This window comes from Gadus macrocephalus, chromosome 6 (genome assembly GCF_031168955.1).
Source record: "Gadus macrocephalus chromosome 6, ASM3116895v1".
NCBI lineage: Eukaryota > Metazoa > Chordata > Actinopteri > Gadiformes > Gadidae > Gadus > Gadus macrocephalus.
This window is the reverse complement of record NC_082387.1, coordinates 22148823-22169933: the sequence shown is the minus strand read 5'-3', so window position 1 is coordinate 22169933 and position 21111 is coordinate 22148823. Positions and strand designations below refer to the sequence as shown.

The 21111-nt window shown below is 47.5% G+C and overlaps 2 protein-coding genes across 6 annotated transcripts; one reads left to right on the top strand and one right to left on the bottom strand.

Annotated features, from left to right (window-relative positions):
• The first annotated feature begins 630 nt into the window (after window positions 1-630).
• rnf34a (ring finger protein 34a) lies at window positions 631-9694 on the top strand. Of its 4 annotated transcripts, none has more exons than XM_060055053.1 (8): window positions 631-818; window positions 1544-1762; window positions 3051-3497; window positions 3853-3921; window positions 4177-4378; window positions 5749-5778; window positions 6391-6438; window positions 7309-9694. In XM_060055053.1, the coding sequence occupies exons 1-8, from the start codon at window positions 813-815 to the stop codon at window positions 7494-7496; spliced, it is 1209 nt and encodes a 402-aa protein (XP_059911036.1). In that variant the 5' UTR covers window positions 631-812; the 3' UTR covers window positions 7497-9694. The 4 variants fall into 4 exon arrangements, with proteins under 4 accessions (XP_059911036.1, XP_059911038.1, XP_059911040.1 ...); XM_060055055.1 differs by having other exon boundaries at window positions 632-818; window positions 3051-3485; XM_060055057.1 differs by lacking the exon at window positions 6391-6438 and having other exon boundaries at window positions 636-818; window positions 3051-3485.
• Window positions 9695-9778: 84 nt separating this feature from the next.
• kdm2ba (lysine (K)-specific demethylase 2Ba) lies at window positions 9779-20721 on the bottom strand. Of its 2 annotated transcripts, XM_060055052.1 has the most exons (10): window positions 20539-20718; window positions 17468-17692; window positions 17089-17232; window positions 15645-15731; window positions 14689-14988; window positions 13769-14589; window positions 12704-12867; window positions 12128-12289; window positions 11508-11726; window positions 9779-11148 (listed from the first exon to the last, which is right to left on the bottom strand). In XM_060055052.1, the coding sequence occupies exons 1-10, from the start codon at window positions 20590-20592 to the stop codon at window positions 10967-10969; spliced, it is 2358 nt and encodes a 785-aa protein (XP_059911035.1). In that variant the 5' UTR covers window positions 20593-20718; the 3' UTR covers window positions 9779-10966. The 2 variants fall into 2 exon arrangements, with proteins under 2 accessions (XP_059911035.1, XP_059911034.1); XM_060055051.1 differs by having other exon boundaries at window positions 13769-14979; window positions 20539-20721.
• Window positions 20722-21111: the final 390 nt, after the last annotated feature.

The window sequence follows — 21111 nt, the reverse complement described above, 5'->3', positions numbered from 1 at the left end:
GATAAGCTAATATATAAATATATCTGTATGTATATCTATATTTTATATCTATATTTTTATAAATCTACATATGTTTGATGTGAACATATATTGTATATTTGATGATCCATCTTGTTCCCTTCCCCTCTCCATTAATATATTCAGTAATTGTCCTTAAATATGTTATTATAATGAATGTGATTATAATGGAAAACACTTGATGAGCTGAGCATATTTGACTCATAAATATATGATCTAATCTACATCTGAGAGCACCCGAGAGGTGGTGTTAAAACAACTCTATCTCCAATTAAAATACATTTTGAGACTTCCGTATGCCGTGTTAGCCGGCCTAAGTTAACGCAGTGTCAGCTGTAGGCTGACACTGTTTAGCTTCTTACGATACGAATTTTCATTGATTCGGCAACATGTAAAAAGTAATAGTTGTGGGTAAATGAAAGTTGCGCGTGAAAAACGCAGCTCTGCTCTGGCCTCCTCTGCGCATCTCTTCCGCAATGCGTTGCCGTTGGTGGATTCACAACACTACGTCATCGTCAGCCGCACCAAAGGCAGTGTTGCCAGATTGGGCCAGATTTCCCTTCTGGCAACACTGGACACAGTGGTTGCAGCCCACTGCAGCCAGTGTTGCCAGACTGGGCGGGATATCTGGACCAATCTGGCAACACTGCGCACCAGCATAGTGTGGACCTGCGCGTCCCGATGGGTCCGTGGACCGAGAAGAAGGAGAAGGCTTTGGCTAGCTCGAAAGTGCAACTTGTCGCAATGACCGGACCGTCCGTCTGCCCTCCCTCAGGCCACACACTGGAGCTGCGATGAAGGTCCGCTTCTGTATTTATTATTATGTTCCGTCTGTGTGAGCTCAACCCCCGCTAGTCCGATACGTGTTGTTGTCCTGTTAGCTAGCAGCCGTCAGCTCCCGCAGCTCCTCTAATGTTGTTAGGTCGGCAGGTTAAGCTGACGGTGGGATTACTGACTCTTGAATACCCAATAACTAGATACACACAGGTAGTTAAACACCGCATAAATGGTTGTATGTGATCATGTAAATACATTAATTTATTATTGGTGGTTTGGCCAAGACTCTTCATAGCTACATGCAGATATCATGGAGGATGTTTGCATTGCATTTACCAGAGATAATCTTGTTAATAGTTTTTTTTTACTGCATGATTGCTAGTGAACGCATACATAATACACATGAGCTGGACAGACTGTGCGTCGTACAGGCATTTGTTTAAACTATATTGGCCTTGATGTGTCTAGGGGCTGTTCAATTTACATTACATATTACATTATATATTACATATTTTTTGCATGTATTTTACTTCTGCACTGGGAAAATGTCAACCCTTTTTCAATAAATATTCAATTTTCGTATAGTCGTTTGCCTGTTACATTCAAGACACCACAGATCGGCCTATTAATATTTCAGATAGTGCTGCTGTTTTTGGATCGCAAGAATCTGCCTTTGAGTGGAGCACGAAAGAACTCGAACACACAAGACCCACCAAACACATGACGGTTTTTGTTTTGTGTTCGTCAGGCTGGGGCCTCGTCCATGTGGGCTTCATGCTGTGGTCTGCTGAATGAGGTCATGGGCACGGGGGCAGTGAGAGGCCAGCAGCCAGGCTTTGGAGCTGGTGCTGGACCCTTTCGCTTCGCACCCAGTGCGGGATACTCTACGTATCCGCCGACCGCCTCGGGGACCCAAAGTCTTGTGTGCAAAGCCTGTGGCCAGACCTTTTCTGTCTTCAGACGCAAGGTAAGGTGGCTGGACACCATTGAAGGCTGTTGGACTTGTATCATATTAATTGTTAAAGCATTTACTTCATTTGTTGTACACTAGAATTCTGGTCAAAATACCTTAATGAGGACACATTCAGAGTTTAAATATAGAATCCTCCACTTAACCCAGCCAGCCATAGATCTAATGAATGTTATGCATGTGTAAAGATGCAGCCCATGTTTCAAAGTATTAGCATAGTTCTCTTGAACATGATGTTATTGGAAATGACAGTGGCATTATTTGGCTTTTCCTGTTACTGATGTTATCCTATGGGGTCTCTGATGCTTTCGTAACAAGCACTATTACATCATCAGTCCCGTACTGGCGAGGACAACTTGAAGCCTCAAATAAAATGGAATACTTGTTTGTGATGCTGGCCGGCCAATATAAGTTGACGCAGAAACACCCCACTCTGGTCATAGTGAGTGTCGGTGGAGTGAAACTGCTCTTCTTGAAGCCTGAAGCTTACAAGGTGTCAACTCCAAGCTCTGGACCTCAATCCTGCTCCCATGGCATGCATGCCTGCATGCATGCATATGATATAGCTTGCATGCTATGGGAGCATGTTTGTCTGTTCATTTCAGAGAGCATGAGCAGGTTCCTTTGCGGTTTGTCACTTAGAAGACGTCTGTCTCTCTGACTCCACCTCTTTGGAGGAAAGAGCAGATGTGGAGGATTGAAAAAAGGCTAACTGTGATGACACTGAAGTGCTTCCCCAAATACTCGTGTTTCGTCCTCAAAAATGGACTATGGCCATGTTTTTAGCTATGTGACAACGGTTAAGTTCATAGATGAAACGCATCAGTCATGTAACTTCTAAACCGGCACTTAATCCGCACACTATCTTTACCTCTCTCTCTCTCTCTCTCTCTCTCTCTCTCTCTCTCTCTCTCTCTCTCTCTCTCTCTCTCTCTCTCTCTCTCTCTCTCTCTCTCTCTCTCTCTCTCTCTCTCTCTCTCTCTCTCTCTCTCTCTCTCTCTCTCTCTCTCTCTCTCTCTCTCTCTCTCTCTCTCTCTCTCTCTCTCCTCCCCCCCCTCATATCGTCATCATCATGCACACCAGCAGGTCTGTTGCGAGTGCGACTGCAAGAAGTGCTTCACCAAATACTTTTGGGGAAGCCTCATATATTGACTATGGCCATGTTTTTAGCTCCATGACCACTGTTAAGTTCGATGCATGATCTGCATCGGTCGTGCACCTTCTGAACCGTCTACCTCAATCAGTTCATGCTTCACTGTGTCTCCCCCATCATCACGCACACCAGCACGTCTGCCGCGACTGCAAGAAGTGCTTCTGCTCGCTGTGCTCGCTGCTCCAGGAGGGCCTGCGCGCGTGCGCCACCTGCAGCCTGCTGAGGGCCACTGCCTTCCGGCGGCCGCGGCTCATGCGGCTGCGCGTGAAGGACCTGCGGCAGTACCTGTTGCTGCGCGACATCCCCACGGACACCTGCCGCGAGAAGGAGGACCTGGTGGACCTGGTGCTCTGCCATCGCCGCTCCGAGGGGGAGGACGTCCGCCAGCACGAGGCGGACCGCGCCGAGCCCCCCCACGAGGACCGCCCCCACACCGCCGGCCTCCGCCCTCGCTCGCCCCCTGCGCCGCCGGCCTCGGTCGCCCCGTCGGTGTCGGAGCCGGCGGCCCTCCCCGCCCCCCCCGGGGAGGGGCCGCTCGGCAGGGGGGACGGCTCCGACAGCAGCCAGGTGAGCAGCCAGGTGAGCAGCCCTACTATGGAGCATTGCCTCGTCGCAGGCAGGAAACATTAGATAGTGGGAGGAGCTTTTTAAATACCGTATTTTTACCGTTCTTAAAAGTGCAGGGGGATGCGTTTGTTTCTGATTATTGTGCAGAATTATATACTTCTCACTTGAGTTTAAGTGTGTTTGTTTCGGATTTTGGTGCAGCAAAACATACATCCCACTAGCGCTTTGGTGCGTTTGTTTCGGATTATTGTGCAGCCTTACATACTACCCATTAGCGTTTTGGTGCATTTGTTTCGGATTGTGGTGCAGCATTGCATACAGCACACTCATCTTAAGGTGCGTTTGTTTTTGTACGTTGTATGTGCAGGACAACGGCGATGCCACGTCTGTCTCCCTCCTCAACTTGGACCCTACCCCAAGTGTCCCCACTCATGAGGTGATTCATTGATTTTATCAGTCTACTTTTACGATCCTTCTTGAGGAAGTGTAAATCAAGAAGAGCGCTAAGTACCAGGGCGTGCAACATACAATAAGTGCATAAGGGGTTGGAGGGGGTAAGGGGGAGGCTATGCAGAGTCTAGGTGAACTCTATATAAGTGAGTCCTGAGTCTTTTGCGGAAGGTGGCGAGCGCCTCTGCAGAGTCCTTCCATAGGACTCACGCGTTGGTGTGTGGGCCCCTCCCCCTCCCAGGTGACCCCCCAGGCGCGGAGGCGGGCCCGGGCCTCGCTGTCTGACCTCTCGGGGGCACGGGACATCGAGAGCCTGTCGGTCCGGCAGCTGAAAGAGATCCTGGCCAGGAACTTTGTCAACTACTCTGGGTGCTGTGAGAAGTGGGAGCTGGTGGAGCGGGTGTGCCGTCTGTACCGGGAGACGGAGGAGAACCGGAGATCAAGTGGGTGCTGCCGTCCTCCCATCCTGTGGCTCAGTGCTGTGCTACCATGTTTTGGATCGCATTGTTATGTGTGGGGCTGCACGATATATAAAGTTTTCGCATCAAACTCTGTCAGTCTGATATAAGGCTTTTAATCGGATGTAAAGGTTCTTGCATACAGTTCGTTGCTAGGGAGTAACATGCAGGCTCTGGATGCACAGCGAACCACCGATCATGTTGATCATTTACGATCTGACAGCCAAAGACGTCTTAGACAGCCCCCCCGCTAGTCATGGAAGAAAGCTTCAAAATGAGCAAGCAAAAATAATTATTTCCAAATAGAAAAACGTCAGTTGTATGAACCATTTTGGTTACAGAAAAGACGACGTTGACCAAAAAACGGTACTTTGTCAAGAGCGCATTGTAATTGTTGCCACAACAAAAGGCAACACGACAAAAAACATCCCCACTTAATTCGGCAACATAACGCTCTGTATAACGACTGTAAAACACTACAATATCACCCCAATCATTTTACCATGAAGGAAAAATATAAGAATTTTTGTTATTTATTATTTTACTTTTTTGTCATATCGCAATACGTATCGCAGAAGACAATATCGCAATACGATTTTTTACCTATATCGTTCGGCCCTGGTTGTGTGAGTGTTTTGTTTTTTTGTTGACTTAAGAGACCGTGAAAAAATATATTTTCTTAAATACAATTTTTTCAAAGGTACAACCTGTAATATTGACCCAGAGCATTTCAAATGGGAACGGCTCTCTAAATTCACAAATCTCAATACTGGAAAGAGTGGTCTCACTTGGGTTGCCAGGTTGAGACTCTGTACGAATAAAGTCTGAAGGTGAGCCGAGTGCAACATTATATTTTGAGAAGAGCGCAGTTATTGTATTTGGACAATGACGAGCGACAGCCAGTCCTACACTGTAAGTTGATCAGCTGATGTATTTGTTTGCAAACCATGTGGCAAACCAAAACCAACGGCCCAACAGGGAAGTGACATTTCAGACGAGAACTTACTGGCTGTTCTATTGTGGTCAGAGAAGCCGATATTTAGACAAAGCTTGTTTCCTCAATATTTGATGACATAACATGGCCCTTTTAGGATCTTGGACAATACAATTGTTACATATTGTACCTTTTTTAAATGTCATGCTTTGTACTGATCATATGCACCCCAATACTTACCTGGATAACAGTAATTATTGAATTAGCATAGTTAGTAAAGACGCAATTACACATATATAAATTCCAAGATTATGGAATTTTTATTAATATCTTATTTATGTCATATTTATTAATATCTTAATAATATCCCATTGGTGTTACACTTTTGAACAATGCTAACAGCCATCTTCTATTTCTTCAGTGGACAACCTGAGTGCTGCTGTGACTGCAGGTAAGAAGCAGCTTGTGTTCTACATATTTGGTGTGTGTTCGGTAGATCCTAATGAGCATGCACTGTAAATCCTATAATTATATATAAATATTATTCTAATTTCCTTTGGAAACTTCATTTCCTTTTTCTATTCAAATAGAACCATATATTTTAACCTTTGCAATAATGATGGCCTCTTTATATTAAAGCTATATTAAATTCCTGCTGTCATCAATATAAGATGCATTGTAAGATTGCACTTTATTAATCCAAAACGGGGAAGTGCAGCAAAGTAGTGAGCATTAAAAGCTAAATCAAATGAAATTAAGAATAAAAGAAAGATCACATGTAAAAATGGCTGTCCAGGATTCTCGTTCCATCCCAGAATCTCAGCGGGGGTCAAAAAGCCTAAACACTAGAGACTATGCTTGATCTCTTAACCCTTCCCTGACCTTAACTGTACACCAGTGATGGGATGACTGATACTCATTGTACACCAGTGTAGGGATGGCTGATACTGACTACACCAGTGAAGGGATGACAGACATGCTACCGCTTTTATACACTGGTTGATCACTTGATCCCAAAGCGCCACCTAACCTGGACTCTTGCTTTACCTGTCCCACCCACTAGTGGTGGCGTTGCCTCCCCCTCCTCCTATCTGCAATGGCGTCCTCGGAGGTAAGGCACTCGGGCTCAAAAGGCTCACTGCGTGCTGGTCTTCATGTGTGTCCATCTCTGTGATTGGCCCCCTCCCATCGTCCTCCACTGACCACCACCGCTCCTGGCCGTCACGCTCACTGAACAGGGCCTTCATTCATTCACTGTCCCAGCAGAAGCTTTTGTTCCTCTGTCAAGTCCTTCCATGGTTGTTGGCGCTTTTTGCCATTGACCTCTTGTTGGTTGTTTAGCAGCTGCTGTTATCGAGTGACCGAGGTCAAACTGAGAACAAGCTAAACATTAAATCAATATTGGAGGAAGTGCTAAACAACAACAACAACAACAACAACAACATCAACAAGTGATGCTGATCACAGTGCTAATAGGGATCAGAGAAAGACGGGATGGTAATAATACATTTGTTTCGTCAAGCTGTCTGCATTTTGACTTTCCTTTTGCATCAGAAGTTGAGAAGTCCCTGAATGATATCTCCCCCTGCTCACAACAAAGTTCATGTAGTCATTGATAAGATAGAAGACCTTTAGAATCACAATACCATGCAGATCCTAACAATGAAGCTTCTTCACTTCACTCATTACAGATCAGTCAAAGAACAATAAGTGGTTGTAATGGAAATCAAAGAAAATGCTATTCCTTTTTCTGCTGCAGTGGGGCTTTTGGTTAGGCTGACCTATCCACATCTGAGCAAACAAGCTTCACGGAGAAAATACCAACTACAACTCCGCTCGCTCTATCTCTCTATGGCGATGGCATGCCACCCCATGAAAGCATCCTCATGACACCCTCCCTCACCTTGCTCTTCATCAGGCTTTTCTATATCGTCCAACCAACTCCCATCTGTTGTTTGTTCTCTCTCCCCCCCCCCTGCAGATGTCGACAAGGCCAGGCTGTCCAGCCAAGACGACCACCTGTGCCGTATCTGCATGGATGCCGTGATCGACTGCGTGTTGCTGGAGTGCGGTCACATGGTCACGTGCACCAAGTGCGGCAAGAGGATGAGCGAGTGTCCCATCTGCAGGCAGTACGTGGTCAGGGCCGTGCACGTCTTCAAGTCCTGAGCTTCCACCTCGCAGCGGGGCCCTTCCTCCCCTCACCTCGGAGGCACGGCCATCGCCGCAGGGCCTCCTGGGAAGAGCATCCCGGCCCCTGATTGAACCGCCGGGTTTACGTTTGGTTTCCTGCGTGTGAGTGTGTCCACTGAGCGTCCCTGTCGAGAGACGAAGATGAAGATCTGTCTGTATTTGAGAATATATATATATATAATAACTTTTATAATAATCAATATAATGGAAAATTGTTGGTGGAAATGGAATTGATTTAGCTGATGTAATGTCGATGTTGGTTTCAGAATTAGGACTTTGATTGAAGGAATCCACAAAGAGAAGTAATGTAGAGTCTGCTCCTTAATGAGTCAACTAACCCTATTGATAACTTGCTATTGAAAATGTGCTTGCTCCTGAATGTGTTATTTAGTTTAAAATCATAATCCTACGAATAACAACCACTTGAATGAAGAATGTGTGGTTCTCAGCCCAGCTCAGTCTGTTTGAATGACGCTCTCCACTATGCCACTGAGCCACAGCCACCGGATCAGTCCTCTACTTCCTGCTGCAACCGGAGCACTGCACACCTTAATGTGAATCACAGCTGAAACCCTGCTGACCTGCACTGCAGGCTTCTAACAATACAAAGGACCTGGAAGGGGCAATTAAACCAGGTGCCAAAAATACCGAAAGGGGTTATGTTATGCCACCAGGTGTGGGATGAGCCCATACAAGCCGTTTGAAAATCAGTATTTTACTGTGATTTTAGTTATATCTCAAGTGGTGTCCACCTAGATGTATGCTGGATAGATCGGTCTACCAGCCTACCCAGTGGACTTAAGCAGATGGTGCTTATCTACCCAGCATACATCTAGGTGGACTCTCCCACTTGTGATGTCACTAAAACAAAGAAAAGGGCATAATTTTAAACGGCTTGTCATGGCTAATCACACTCACACCTGGTGTCATAATATCACCCCTTTTTGTCCCGACAGTCCAGGCCACGGTTGGTTGGTAGTGGTATGCTGGAAAGCACCTTCCGATTTGTACTCATTCTGTGCTCGTTTCACCAATGCCATCATTCCAGCGCAACCCACGACCCAATGACCTTAGCCGGGGCATCAATGCTTAAGAGTTTGATGCACCAATGGCAGTCGTCCCAGCCTTCAGGGTTTGCAGAAAAGCTAATTATCTACATTACCAATACATTGGTAGTGCAAATAATTAAAATATCGATACCTAGTGTATCAATACCTAGAATGCAAAACATTTTAAATAAAAAATTTTAAGTAAATTTTCTTTTTGTTCAATATGGGATATATTCTGATAAGGGAATGGTAAAGGGATGCATTATGTATGTGCTTGGTTTCATTTTTGGTGATCCCTGCATAACAGTGAAAGCCTAAAGGTCTTTTGAGTGATGGTGTGCCACACTCGTCGGCCCTGTCTCCAGGTCACTGCCCTCAGAAGACACATCACATGGAGCACATCTGGAGCAATATGCTGTCGCCCTATGGCCACCCTTTCAGCCCCTCATTGATCCCCCAACCATACAATACAACCGTAGTGCTAATTCACTTTCTTTTACTGTTCTAAAACGACGGTCAATGTGATTTTTCTCAGTAGTCTTCCATTTGTTTTGTCTTATGCACCGTGAAGGGAATTGGTAACATTGTTGTTTTTCTGTCCATTTATTACACATTGTAAAAAGTATAAAATATACACATAAATATATATATAGCTTTGAGTTTACTGGCAGCTGTGGTACTAACTATACATGAAAAAAGTGACTTGCGGTACAGTTATACAAAACCATATCACTGAGATGTACAGATATATTTTTTCTATTTGATTTCAAATGTGTAATATCAGATTAACTTTGTTTGAGAGTCTCGCTCTAAATGTTCCCTACGCCTGGAAAAACCAGCAAGACTTGGCACTGTTGGGTTTGCCACGTGGGGAAAAGGATTAAAAATATTTAGCACACACACCTACCTCCCCAGGTGAACCAATATGGGCGTGTTTTCTCCCCTCCCTGTTAAATGCTCTGCAGTCTTCAGTCTAATCCATGGTGCTGTCTGAAGGCGTGTCATGTGGTCGGTGACAGTGGCTGAGCATGTCGCCCTTTCCTTCAGACTGTACAACAGCCGGTATTTGTATTTGGGAATGTTACAACTTTTTATTTTAGTAATTAAAGATTTTAATAAACATTATTGCATTGCATTTTTTTAAGGGAAAGGGCAGTGGGAATGCACAATACATTACTGATCGTATCTGAATTAAGTATTCAACACTGGTACAAGTGACATATTTTAATGAAATATCAGAACAGGGATGTTTTGGATTTACAAATATAAACAAGGTAAGCACATTCACGTGGGGTAACTGGAGTTATTTGAGCACAATACAAATCCCCACAAAAGGCCAAAATATAAAAACTAGTACAAAATTTATAAAAAAAAAGCAAACCGATGAAAACCTGTTGCACTTGAAGTGCTTTTGACGTGTTTTTTTTTTGTTTTATCTGTATGGAAGCATCACATGGATGTGGTTTCACTGAAAAAAGTGACCCTGGCCAACAGGAGTGTAGTCAATCAAGGCCTAACTGTCTTATAAAGGGCGCAGAGCGTACTTTCAACAGTACTTTCCTTTATATTAGACACCCCACATCTGGTATCTAAATATAGGCTCAAACTAGAATACAAGTATTTGCAGATATGTTAGCCAATTCTGTGTGAAACATGTATCGAATATGACACACTGAACAAAACAATAAATACAGAATACAAATCAATAAGTTAAAGTTGAAGATACAGGCAGATCTGACCCCCCAACACAGTCATTAGAGAAGACAATTCCTCTCAGTAATGGACATATATTCTAGTTTTTCTTTAAGTATATTTATGGAAATACATTCTGGATATTCAATAAGTATTTGTGATAAATTATTCAGATATCCATTACTGTACATGTGTTTTGCCTGTCCTGACAATAATCATAATTTCTGAAACACAATTTCAGAAACACAATTGCACATAAGAGACATAGTTGTTTTCAAGGCTAAGTGAAAAATAAAGGGACAATATTTAGCTCAAATACATGCTTTATAATATATTCGGGAGAGGAAAAAGTTTCAGAAAGACAGGCTAAACTCATAAGACAACTTGTATAAAAATAATTTCCAAATTGTAAAGAAACAAAAACAAATGCCGCCAGACTCTCAATTACAAGCAAATAAAAAAGAACGGGGTACCCCCTAAAAACACAAAAACATGCATCTTCCAACCCTCATACCCCAACCTGTGTCTGTCCAGCGCAAAAGGAGTCCGTCACAGATTGCAGCCCCCAGAACTGAACACGCTTGAGGAGTTCAATCGGCGTCACATCTCAGCAAAACCGGATATGATGGTGAGTAATCCCAAACTCATTTTCTTCCACGTAGTGCAAATACAGTGTCTGTGTCCACGTTGGCCATCCGGGGAGAACTAGCTGATCTTCTGCAGCAGTCTCTCCTCCTTCAGACCGAAGGGCACGCTCACAGACATCTCTGCGATGAAGCGCTCGCAGGCCATGCTGCTCACCTGCTTGCAGTAGCGCAGGTCGATCTGGCAGATGCTGCCGCAGCGCTTGAAGAAGGTGAGCGAGTGGTCCGTCACCCGGTTACACACTGGGGAGCACAGATCGGGTTAGGATGAGGCAAAACGTTTCAACCATAAATCAAAGTGCAATTGTGGTTTTATTCTGCCCTATTATATCACGTAACACCAGCACCTAAATTGGAGAAGCTATTTTCCTGACATTTACATACTGTAACCAAAGACACCGTCTCGTTAAGTGCTCAAACTTAATTTGCAAATACACAAATGGCTGCGCGGGGTTCGAGGGCCAAAAGGTCATCAAGGTCAGAAGGACATGAGACAGGGAAATCAGAGGATGGGTCATTCGACAGTGTATAGCCTCTTCCGGGTGAACAGGTACCCCATCCTCCCATAGATCCCCCCGTCCCCCTCATTCGGCCTGGCTCACCTGACAGGTTGATCTCGGTGAGCGAGTCCCGGGTGGTGGTGCCAGCGGCGGTCAGCAGGTTGACCGACTGGTCGTTGACGTGGTTGCAGTAGCTAAGGTCCAGGCGCGCCAGCTGGGGCATCTGGCGGCTGATGAGGCGCAGCGAGCTGTCTGTGATGTCCAGGCCCGCCAGCCGCAGCTCCACCACGTTGCGCAGCTTGCAGCGGTTGTCCAGCTGGCCTGACGGGACGGAGGGGCAGGATGGGGGAGAGTGTGAGTAGGTCTCAGTGAGGGCTCCCTCCTCCAAGCCGAAAGGCTTCTCTGTAGTTCTAAACTGAGAACCTCTGCGCTGAATGCCTCTGTGTCCAATGCAACCTGCGTTTGGAGGCCATCCAGAGATTAGTGGGTCCAGAAGCAGCTTAGCTTGAGTGAGTTCCAGCAGGAACCTCTTCCAACATGGACTGGTCAACACACATACTGAACAGTTGTTTCCCCATCACACACACACACACACACACACACACACACACACACACACACACACACACACACACACACACACACACACACACACACACACACACACACACACACACACACACACACACACACACACACACACACACACAGTGATGGGCTACCTGGTCGGTTGTCCGTGGGGGGGGACAGCAGGTCCCTCATCTGGGCGTCCTTCAGGCCCTCCACCCATTGGACGTCAAGCATGCGGAGCAGCGGGCAGTTGGAGGTGCAGAGGGCAGACACCGCCACCCAGGAGCACCCACAGAGCTTCAGCACGCGCAGGCCTGAACCCCCCCCACACACACGCACACAGGAGTCCAAACAGGTCCTTTTGCACAGGAAACGTCATCTTGTCTTGTGAATGGATTGTGTTAGCTTAGGTTATGACTAGTATTCAAGGCACAGGAGGGCGCGTTTGTTATAATAACAACAATAGTACTAGTTATAATAATCCTAATAAAGAAGTCATGTCACGTATTAAATAAACCATAATAATGGTAACCATTAATGTTAAGAAATCCACCAGGATCTACCTGATAACATACATGTTGCCTAGTCTCTCACACACACACACACACACACACACACACACACACACACACACACACACACACACACACACACACACACACACACACACACACACACACACACACACACACACACACACACACACACACACACACACACACACACACCTGGCAGCCGGTTGATGAGCCAGCTGAGCTGCTTCTTGGAGATGTTGGTCCAGCTGAGGTCGAGCGAGGCGGGCTGCCGGCGGATCACCCCGCTCAGCATCAGTGGGGTGATGGACGTGCAGCGGTTCAGGTCCATGGTGGTCCACAGCCGCTTGTCGCAGCACCTGACGGACGGACGGACAGACAGGTCAGACCCCATAATGGGACAACTGACGGGCGGGCACCTCACGGTATGCCACTCGAGAGGTTCAGCCATACGAGGTCAACACACCAGGTTGTATTAGGGTATTGAATGTTTTATGAACACAAATACTTTTTGCCCATTTGTCATTAAGAAGACCTCTAAAGGTTTACTACTTCTGCTACACAACAGGTCCAACCACTTGACATCCACACCTCATTTACTATTTATATCACATTCTTCTCCTGGTTTCTGTGTAACGCAAGGAATCAATTCACCACTGTTGCGTCAGCTGCAAGTCACGACCGACCCTGAAAGGCGTAATAAAAAAAGATCATGGCATCAGGTGTGAGCGTGATTAGCTATTACAAGTTTGGAAATCTGTTACAAGCCGTTTGGAAATCTGCCACTTCCTGTGTTTTACTGATATTACAAGTGGGAGCGTCCACATAGACAATCACAATATCAGCGACATACAGTCCACTGGGTATGCTGGTGGACTGGTCTATCCAGCACACATCTAGGGGGTCACTCCCACTTGTGATGTCACTACAACACAGCAAAAGGCAGACTTTCCAACAGTTTGTAATGGCTGATCACACTCGGGCCCGGTGGCACAACATCACCCATTATAACAACCGTTACAACAACCGTTACAACAACCGTTACAACAACAACAACAACAACAACAACAACAACAACAACAACAACAACAACAACAACAACAACAACAACAACAACAACAACAAAGGGGCGCCAGCGCAACACAAGACTCTACCAAACGTAATTCCAAAGGGTCCGCACAGGAGATCCCCCCCCCCCCCCCCCCCCCCCCACTGACAAACCATCCCCACAAGAGTCGAGCGCCGCGGCGTGCTGCTCACCATCTGTTCCACGTCTTGCAGACCCGCATGCAGGCGCACAGCTCCTTGTGCGAGAGGAAACCAAACGCCCTCATCCACAGCTCCCGCTGCAGCACGTGGGTCCGGCCCTCCCTGGTGGGCAGCCGGTCCGGCGGGGGGCTGATGGGGGGCGGCCGGATCACGTGGCGCTCCATCTGGACGCACTTGGGCGGCGAGTGTGGCGGCAGCGGGCGGGTGGTGGGCGTGCTGCGGTTGAAGCCCAGCGGCGTGATGGGGCTGGGGTAGAAGTGGCGCAGCTCCCAGGGCGTGCCGCCGTTCATCTCCTTGGCGCGGAGGTGGGCCCGCTGGTCCCCCAGGTCGCCGCCGTGGTGGCGGAAGGGCTTCTTGGGCTCCTCGTTCTCGCTCTCGGGCTCCGTCTTGAAGGGCTGGCGGTTCTCGTTGGCCAGGCAGTCCTCCTTCTTCTGGATCTCCTGGTTCAGGGCCTTGCTCAGCTCCCGGCTCAGCTCCCTGTTGGGCAGCCGCCGCTTGCGCCGCACTTTGGGCCGCGGGCCCTTCTCAGGCGTCTCGCTGCCCCCCTCGCTGCTGGGGCCCGCCTGCGGGGAGCTGCAGAGCGACTGGTCGCTGTCGGGCACCGGCGTCTTGACGGGCGGGGGCAGCGGGTCCGCCTTGTGCTCCTTGTCGTCCGCCTCGTCCCCGGGGCGCCCGCGTCTCTCCGCCACCGCCGAGCGGTAGTGGGGCTCCTTGTCTTCTTCGTCGTAGTCTTCCTCCTCCTCCTCCTGGTCCTCCTCTTCCCTTTTGATCTGATGCAGGAGTTTGGGGAAGAAGGGCTCGTCCGACCTCTCCTGTGGGGAGGAGAAACAAAGGGACAACGTTACCAACGCAACAACCTCCGGAAGCCTCTTAAAGTCACCGGCTTTTTGACGTGGAAACACCAGACCTACCTTCTTATTGACGCCCAGGTCCTCGTACTCGTCCTCGTCAAAGAGCTTCCTCTTCTTCCTCAGCTTCTCCTCGAAGCGGGGTCGGCTCAGGCCGCTGGGGGACAGCATGGGGGGCTGCCGGTGGTGCAGGACCTCCTCCGGCCGGTACCTGGGCGTCTCCTCCCGGTCGGGGCGCTTCTTGGGGGCCTGGGCCACCAGGACCTCGCCCCCCTCCTCCTTCTGGGGCCTCTGTTCCCGCAGCAGAGAGCCCGGGAGGTTGGAGGCATACTTGAATCCTGGGCCTCTTTTTTGCTTACATACCAGAGGGGGGGAAACGGAGAGAGACAACTTTATACCTTCAGCCTATCGCGAACCGGCAGAGCCACCGGCGCTGACGGGCTACGCGGGGGAGTGGAACCTACGTGAATAAATACATCAACAAACAAGCAATCTGCTGGATTCTGTCAAAAGCGTCACACAACACCATGAGGGCATACACATCTTGGCAGAGAGTGGGCCCAGTGGGAATCAAACCTGCAGACCCCTGGCAGGGATAACCCCATGCCTCACCAGTCGAGACGCGACCACCTCAGTGGTGGATAAGTAAAACCAGCATTTAACAGATGCTTAGGCCTAACCGAACGCTAAACTAACACTCCTTCGAGGCCACACCAACACAGAGTTGCTGCTAGAGCAGAAAGTATTGATAAGCACCTCAGTTTACAGCAAGGGTCACTCACATCACCGGCCAATCAGAAGCGCATGCAGTAGGCCGGATCTTAGTAACTGGAGAGGATGCTGTCCTGGATGTTTGATTTTGACTAATAGTTCATTCAAAACACGTAGCCTGGAGTCCTCCACCTTTGCATCGGTAATATCATACTGCCAGAAGCGGAGTGGACTCTTTCCTGATCCGACTGAAAGGCTAAAGAGTGAAAACAGAACCCTGACCAAAACACCTTTATGTTGGTACTTACTTTTCCTGTTTTCCCTGCATGGTTGCACTTGGGGCATTCCCAACAGTTGGGCAGTTCATCATTCACCACACCCGTAGCGTCGCTCACCTGGGGGAATAAACAGCAGGAAAAGATCATCAACTACACTGCGCCTGCTCTGGATGAGCCCGTTTCCATCGTTCCCGGATGAGTTCTGACCAATGAGGGCCTAATTGGTCTGAGGAATCTATTTTGCCCGTCAATCCCGGGAGGGAGAAATGCATCCCTTCTCAGTGTAGGTAAACTTAGGGAGGAAGGTAGCAGAGAGCGTTATTAAGAAGAATTAAGATGAACAAATGTGTTGGGTACTGCCGTGCTCTACTGCTCTTTGTTCAAATCAAACTGGTTAAAGATCCCGTGGCATCAAAATTTCACTTCCTGAGGTTTTCTAACATTAATATGAGTTCCCCTAGCCTCCCCCAGTAGCTAGAAATGTTGTTGGGTGTAAAACGAGCACTAGGCATTTTGCTCCACCATTGAAAAAATGAAGTTCAGACGCGCCGTTTTGGAGTTTTCCCTGTATGTCGTCATAAGGGGAGATGCATCCTCCCCCTTCTCTGCATTGCCAGCCCAGTGAATTTGGCCCGCCAATGAGACACGACCGTGCGAGCGCCACATGTGTGTGTGTGTGTGTGTGATTACACACACTGTAACGCAAGTGTTGTACACTTCTTTGTTATTTGGATAACCGTTCTGCTGTTGGTGTTATGGCGCATAACACGTCGGTTCTTTGACGTCTCTGGTATTTCCACAACGAGGTATGGTATTTCGCCATTGCGATACATCCACTGTAAACCGAGCGCATGGTACCGTGGCCGCAAGCTGCTCAGGGCCACACCCCCACCCTCCTCCTTGACCCGCCTCTCTCCTCCTCATTTGCATTAAAGCTACAGACACCGAAACAGTGTGTTTGGGGAATCGTCACTATGCGACTTGCTTGTAGTCGCGCTTACTCTGCACCACGGCTGAATTTGGGGAACGTCTTCAAATACTGTGTTAGGAGCCCACTAATATCTATATTAAAGCATCGATAAAGTAGCATGCCATGGGACCTTTAAGCCTGGCCTGATCTAAAATAATTCCTGTGATTTGACACAAGACACGTGTCAAAAGATGACACATATCCTCGCAATGGATGCCTATGGGGGATAAAACAGTCACTCAAAATAATGTATAGTAAGTATAGTGAGTAACTGCTGTGTTCATTATGACTACGTGGTCTAAGGCCTCTGAGTCAGTCCCGTGAGTCAGCCTGAACAAAGCATAGGGTTCAACTTCCGGGATGCCTTTTGTGTTACTGTAACACATACACACACAAACATGTGTGCCAGGAGAGAGTGTGGAATGCCCGTGCTGTGACTCATCGGTTTTCTGGGTGAGAGTCAAAGACAGACTTCACTCCCAGACACGCCCCTCCCGTCCTCACCTTGAGACAGTTGGGGTGGACGATCTCGTTGCAGATGGAGCACTCCATTAGCATGAAGTTGAACTTGTCCTCCTCTTCCTCCAGTGTGTCCTCCTTCCCCGCCTCTTTGCACACCACACACACCGCCGTGTGGGGCAGCACCGGCTGATGGGACACATGCACACACATACACACACACACACACACGTTGTTTATTGAATCCTTGACGTGTGAATGATGAGCGGTCTCAATGAACCACGGGTGTCCAGCCCACCTCCCCCCCTAGAAGACAAACAAAGTATAACTCCACATAACCTACTTCAATAATCAATGAAGTGCTCTCGTAGAGCGGGCATTGTCCCCATCTCTGTTAAGTGCTCGTCTTTGACCCGGGACTCACCGCGATGCACTGACGCATTATGCACGACTGCTTCATGCGCCCCGGCCCCCCGAACTTCTTCATGTCCTTGCAGAAGTGGCACTCGCCACACTCTGTGCGCAGGCACGCCTCGCACTTCCTGCATCGCGTCCGCCGGCGCCGCGCTCCCGAAGAGTTGCGGTTGGACGGCAGCTTGATGGCCGCCGACGTTCCCACCTTGGGCTTCGGGCGATTGGCCGCCCGTTGCTACGCACACAAGACAAGAGAAGCAGAGACAGAGAGAGGGATGTTTCAGTATGGCTCCGAGCACAAGGGAAAAATGTAGTAAGACACAAGGTCTATTTCTCAGTTTCTTTCCTAATCAGACCCCCAAACCAGGCAACGTTCCCCTCAAATGACCCCGACCACAACCTGATCGTCCTTTACCCCCCCCCAGGCGAGGATCTAAACACTCCCTACATGACACATTCTCCAACTTCCCATTTCCCATGGAAGAACAGGGAGACAGGACTAGGCACGCCCCATCGGTTCTGGGATTCCCGCTGCAGGAAGAATCTTTTCCCTGGCAACACATTGCCTCACTAGTGGTAATCCAGAGGTGCGACGCAGCCGATATGGGCCATATTAACCAAAAAGAAAAATATACCAGGCTGTCTCGGTCTCACCAGGCCTTATGTTGGACTGGGATCATTTTAGTTGCTGCTGGTCTCTGGCAGGGAATGCAAAGCAGGGGCATTTGTTGCCATGGCAAAGATGAATGCAGTTAGTTATTTTAAGATAATGAAACAACCCAGTCTTCCCCATCGTTCATAATGATAAATCACCCACATTGTGGTTAAAAACACATTTACAAACACGTCGTGCCCGTTGTCCACTATGAAAATCCTTATTTGACACGCAGTGTATTTAGAAAAAAATAAAGTAAATAATTAATACGACCTTAGCATGAGAACATTCCAGGCTAAATTCAAATCCAGGCCGATTTGTTTACATCAAAGTACCAAAAGAGAGGGAACATCCAGTCCTGAAATCAGGGCCACTCACAAAGGAGCCTCTCATTTGGGTGTTGACATTTTATTATGCTTTTTCTTACTTCATTTCTGTTTCCTGCACTTTTGCTCAGATTGACTTTAGTACACAAAATCAACGTGATGAATCACATTGTCCAAGCCCGGCAGCTTTGTTGACAAGACTATAGAAACAAGTGTGATGACATATCTTGATAAATAGACGAGATGGAAACTCCTGTAGGATGACCAGGAAAAACATAGAAGCATGTTTGTTTACACTGGTAGTGGCTACTTATTTCCCATTAGACGCTTGTTCAAAACAACAGCACAGCAAGGAGCTGTAGGTGACCAAACATAATGAGTCAAGGTGGAGCACCACTCCAGTCGAGAGATGTCTTGCTCAGAGTGCCCTATTCCACAAAAACTCAAATCTGAAACATACAAGAAGTTGAGTCATGCGGTCATGTTCCTATTTTTATGAACTATATTTTGAAATAAATAACTAAGACAGAGGGTACTAGTATACGAATGAGCAGGAAGCAGCAGATGTTTTCGAATTCTGAACCATGAGGGCAGTTTCCATTTAACATTTTTCTTACTGTGCCGAAGGTTTGGAGACATCAGGAGAAGACATTATGAGGGTGAACAGCTACACCTGCCCCCCCTTGTATAATACATAACAAGTGTTCATAACATTCATCATCATCATCCTTCCAGTTGGACTGTGTCAACATCTTGCACCCCTCGTCAAACATCTGTGCCCAGGGGGCTTTTTAGATTAGGTCTATTTGGAAACAACTGCTAAGCAATATCAGTGAAAGGCCTCTTTGGTTTCTCTATCCACTCCGGCATTTTCATTTTAGACACAAGTTGTAGATTATTTCCTTAAACCTTTGTGTCTTAAATCACAAAAAATCAACATCACAACTTAAAACCAGAACAGTAGAACAGTCAGTGGCTATTATTACAGATATTGCTCGGAGGCAAGAGATCAGCTGACCTATAGTTATAGTAACTTGAGTGAGTAATACTTGAGGAATTTGGAGATTTATTTGCCTAGCGCTTATTAATACAACAGCACGGTCCATTACTTATGTTATGCGTGTTAGCATCCGTCTGGATTTCACTGGAAAGTCATAGCTCCCTGTTTGACTGACTGACACACACACACACACACACACACACACACACACACACAACAGAAAATATTACATAAGTTTAACAAACCGGTACCTCCACACTGTTGATTTGTTACAACAGGGGAGTGGTACTGCATTGCATTGGAATGCCATCTATTAAATGCGAAAACAAATTATGCATTTCCTCAAAAGATAACACGGGTCTGATGATCATTATGGGCTTTTTGTTGACCTAACAGCCAAAGTGCTGTAAGAGCCACCTCATTGTTCCTGCTCCCCATCCCCCTTCAGTTCCTGCTTCACAACACTGAAGCCTGCAGCTCTCTTAAAGGCGCAGGGGGGACTTGGTATGGGGGGGAAAGCAGACAACACAACAAGGCTCCCCAGGCCCAACTACTGCGCTTCAACGTAAACATTCAAATCGATGCTATGGCCCGGGCTGAAGGAGAATGTTTTCCTAAAAGCCGAAGGGGTTCATATAGAGTCAAGTCATGGCATCCGTGTGCATAACGATAACGTCGCCATCAGTCAGGCCGCGTCATAGACGACTATATTAAGACGGGTCACTGCGTGCTACGACCAAAGGCTGAAGGAAAATTATCTAGTGATCTCCAGGTGTGTACCAATGTAAACATAATTCGGATATTAAGCTTTTATCCTCAAACATGAGTCTTGTGAAACGGGTATTCAAATGCATCTTAATTGCTCTAAATAATTAAAGATGCGCTTATTCGAATGAAGAGAATGTGTATCATTTACAAAAAAGGTATCGCTATTCACACACACACACACACACACACACACACACACACACACACACACACACACACACACACACACACACACACACACACACACACACACACACACACACACACACACACAAATTGACAATACTGCAGCAGCAGCAGGCATGATCAACAAATAATCCATGAGTACTGACCTGTTCAGCATCTGACTCATAATCCTCCTCGTCTCCGCTTAGTGAAAAGGCCATGGTGGCTCCTTCTCATCGCTGGCCCGCACAACACAAAACTAACATGGCTGAAGCCTCCGAAGCTCTGCTGCTCTGCAATCTCTCTCTCTCCGCCGACGCGCCGTCCCTCTCGCTATCTCTCGCCCTCCCTCCTCAGCGCTCACAGTCAGTGTTGCCAGATTGGGAGGGAAATCTGGCCCAATCTGGCAACACTAGCTACAGCGAGCGGGGGCCAGTGTTGCCAGATTGGGCGGAAAATTCGGCCCAATCTGGCAACTATGCACACAGGAACCAGCAGCTGCAGAGCAACACGCAATACAAAGCAGTAAAAGCCCGATGGTAAAGCCTCATTAATATGCTCAGAGAAGTTCAGGGGAGACGGGATTGGCCGAGCCGACGGCGGGGCAGATGGCGTTCGGTGGTAGGGTGGCGCACAATGGATGCCGACATGTCAGACCGGAGGTGGCCTCATGTACGGCTATCAGCAAGGTTAAAGAAAGAGGGGTCGGGACAAGTCGGTGTTACCGACGGATGCTATCT

Excerpts from the sequence above, each read along its gene's own strand:
- kdm2ba (XM_060055051.1), bottom strand. The coding sequence starts at position 20,592 with ATGGCCTTTTCACTAAGCGGAGACGAGGAGGATTATGAGTCAGATGCT. Across the intron at positions 15,732-17,088 it reads TCCACCCCAACTGTCTCAAG|GTGAGCGACGCTACGGGTGT; the intron begins GTGAGGACGGGA and ends TTATTCCCCCAG. Across the intron at positions 11,727-12,127 it reads CCCCACGGACAACCGACCAG|GCCAGCTGGACAACCGCTGC; the intron begins GTAGCCCATCAC and ends CCGTCCCGTCAG.
- rnf34a (XM_060055053.1), top strand. Across the intron at positions 1,763-3,050 it reads TTTCTGTCTTCAGACGCAAG|CACGTCTGCCGCGACTGCAA; the intron begins GTAAGGTGGCTG and ends CACGCACACCAG. Across the intron at positions 6,439-7,308 it reads CTGCAATGGCGTCCTCGGAG|ATGTCGACAAGGCCAGGCTG; the intron begins GTAAGGCACTCG and ends CCCCCCCTGCAG.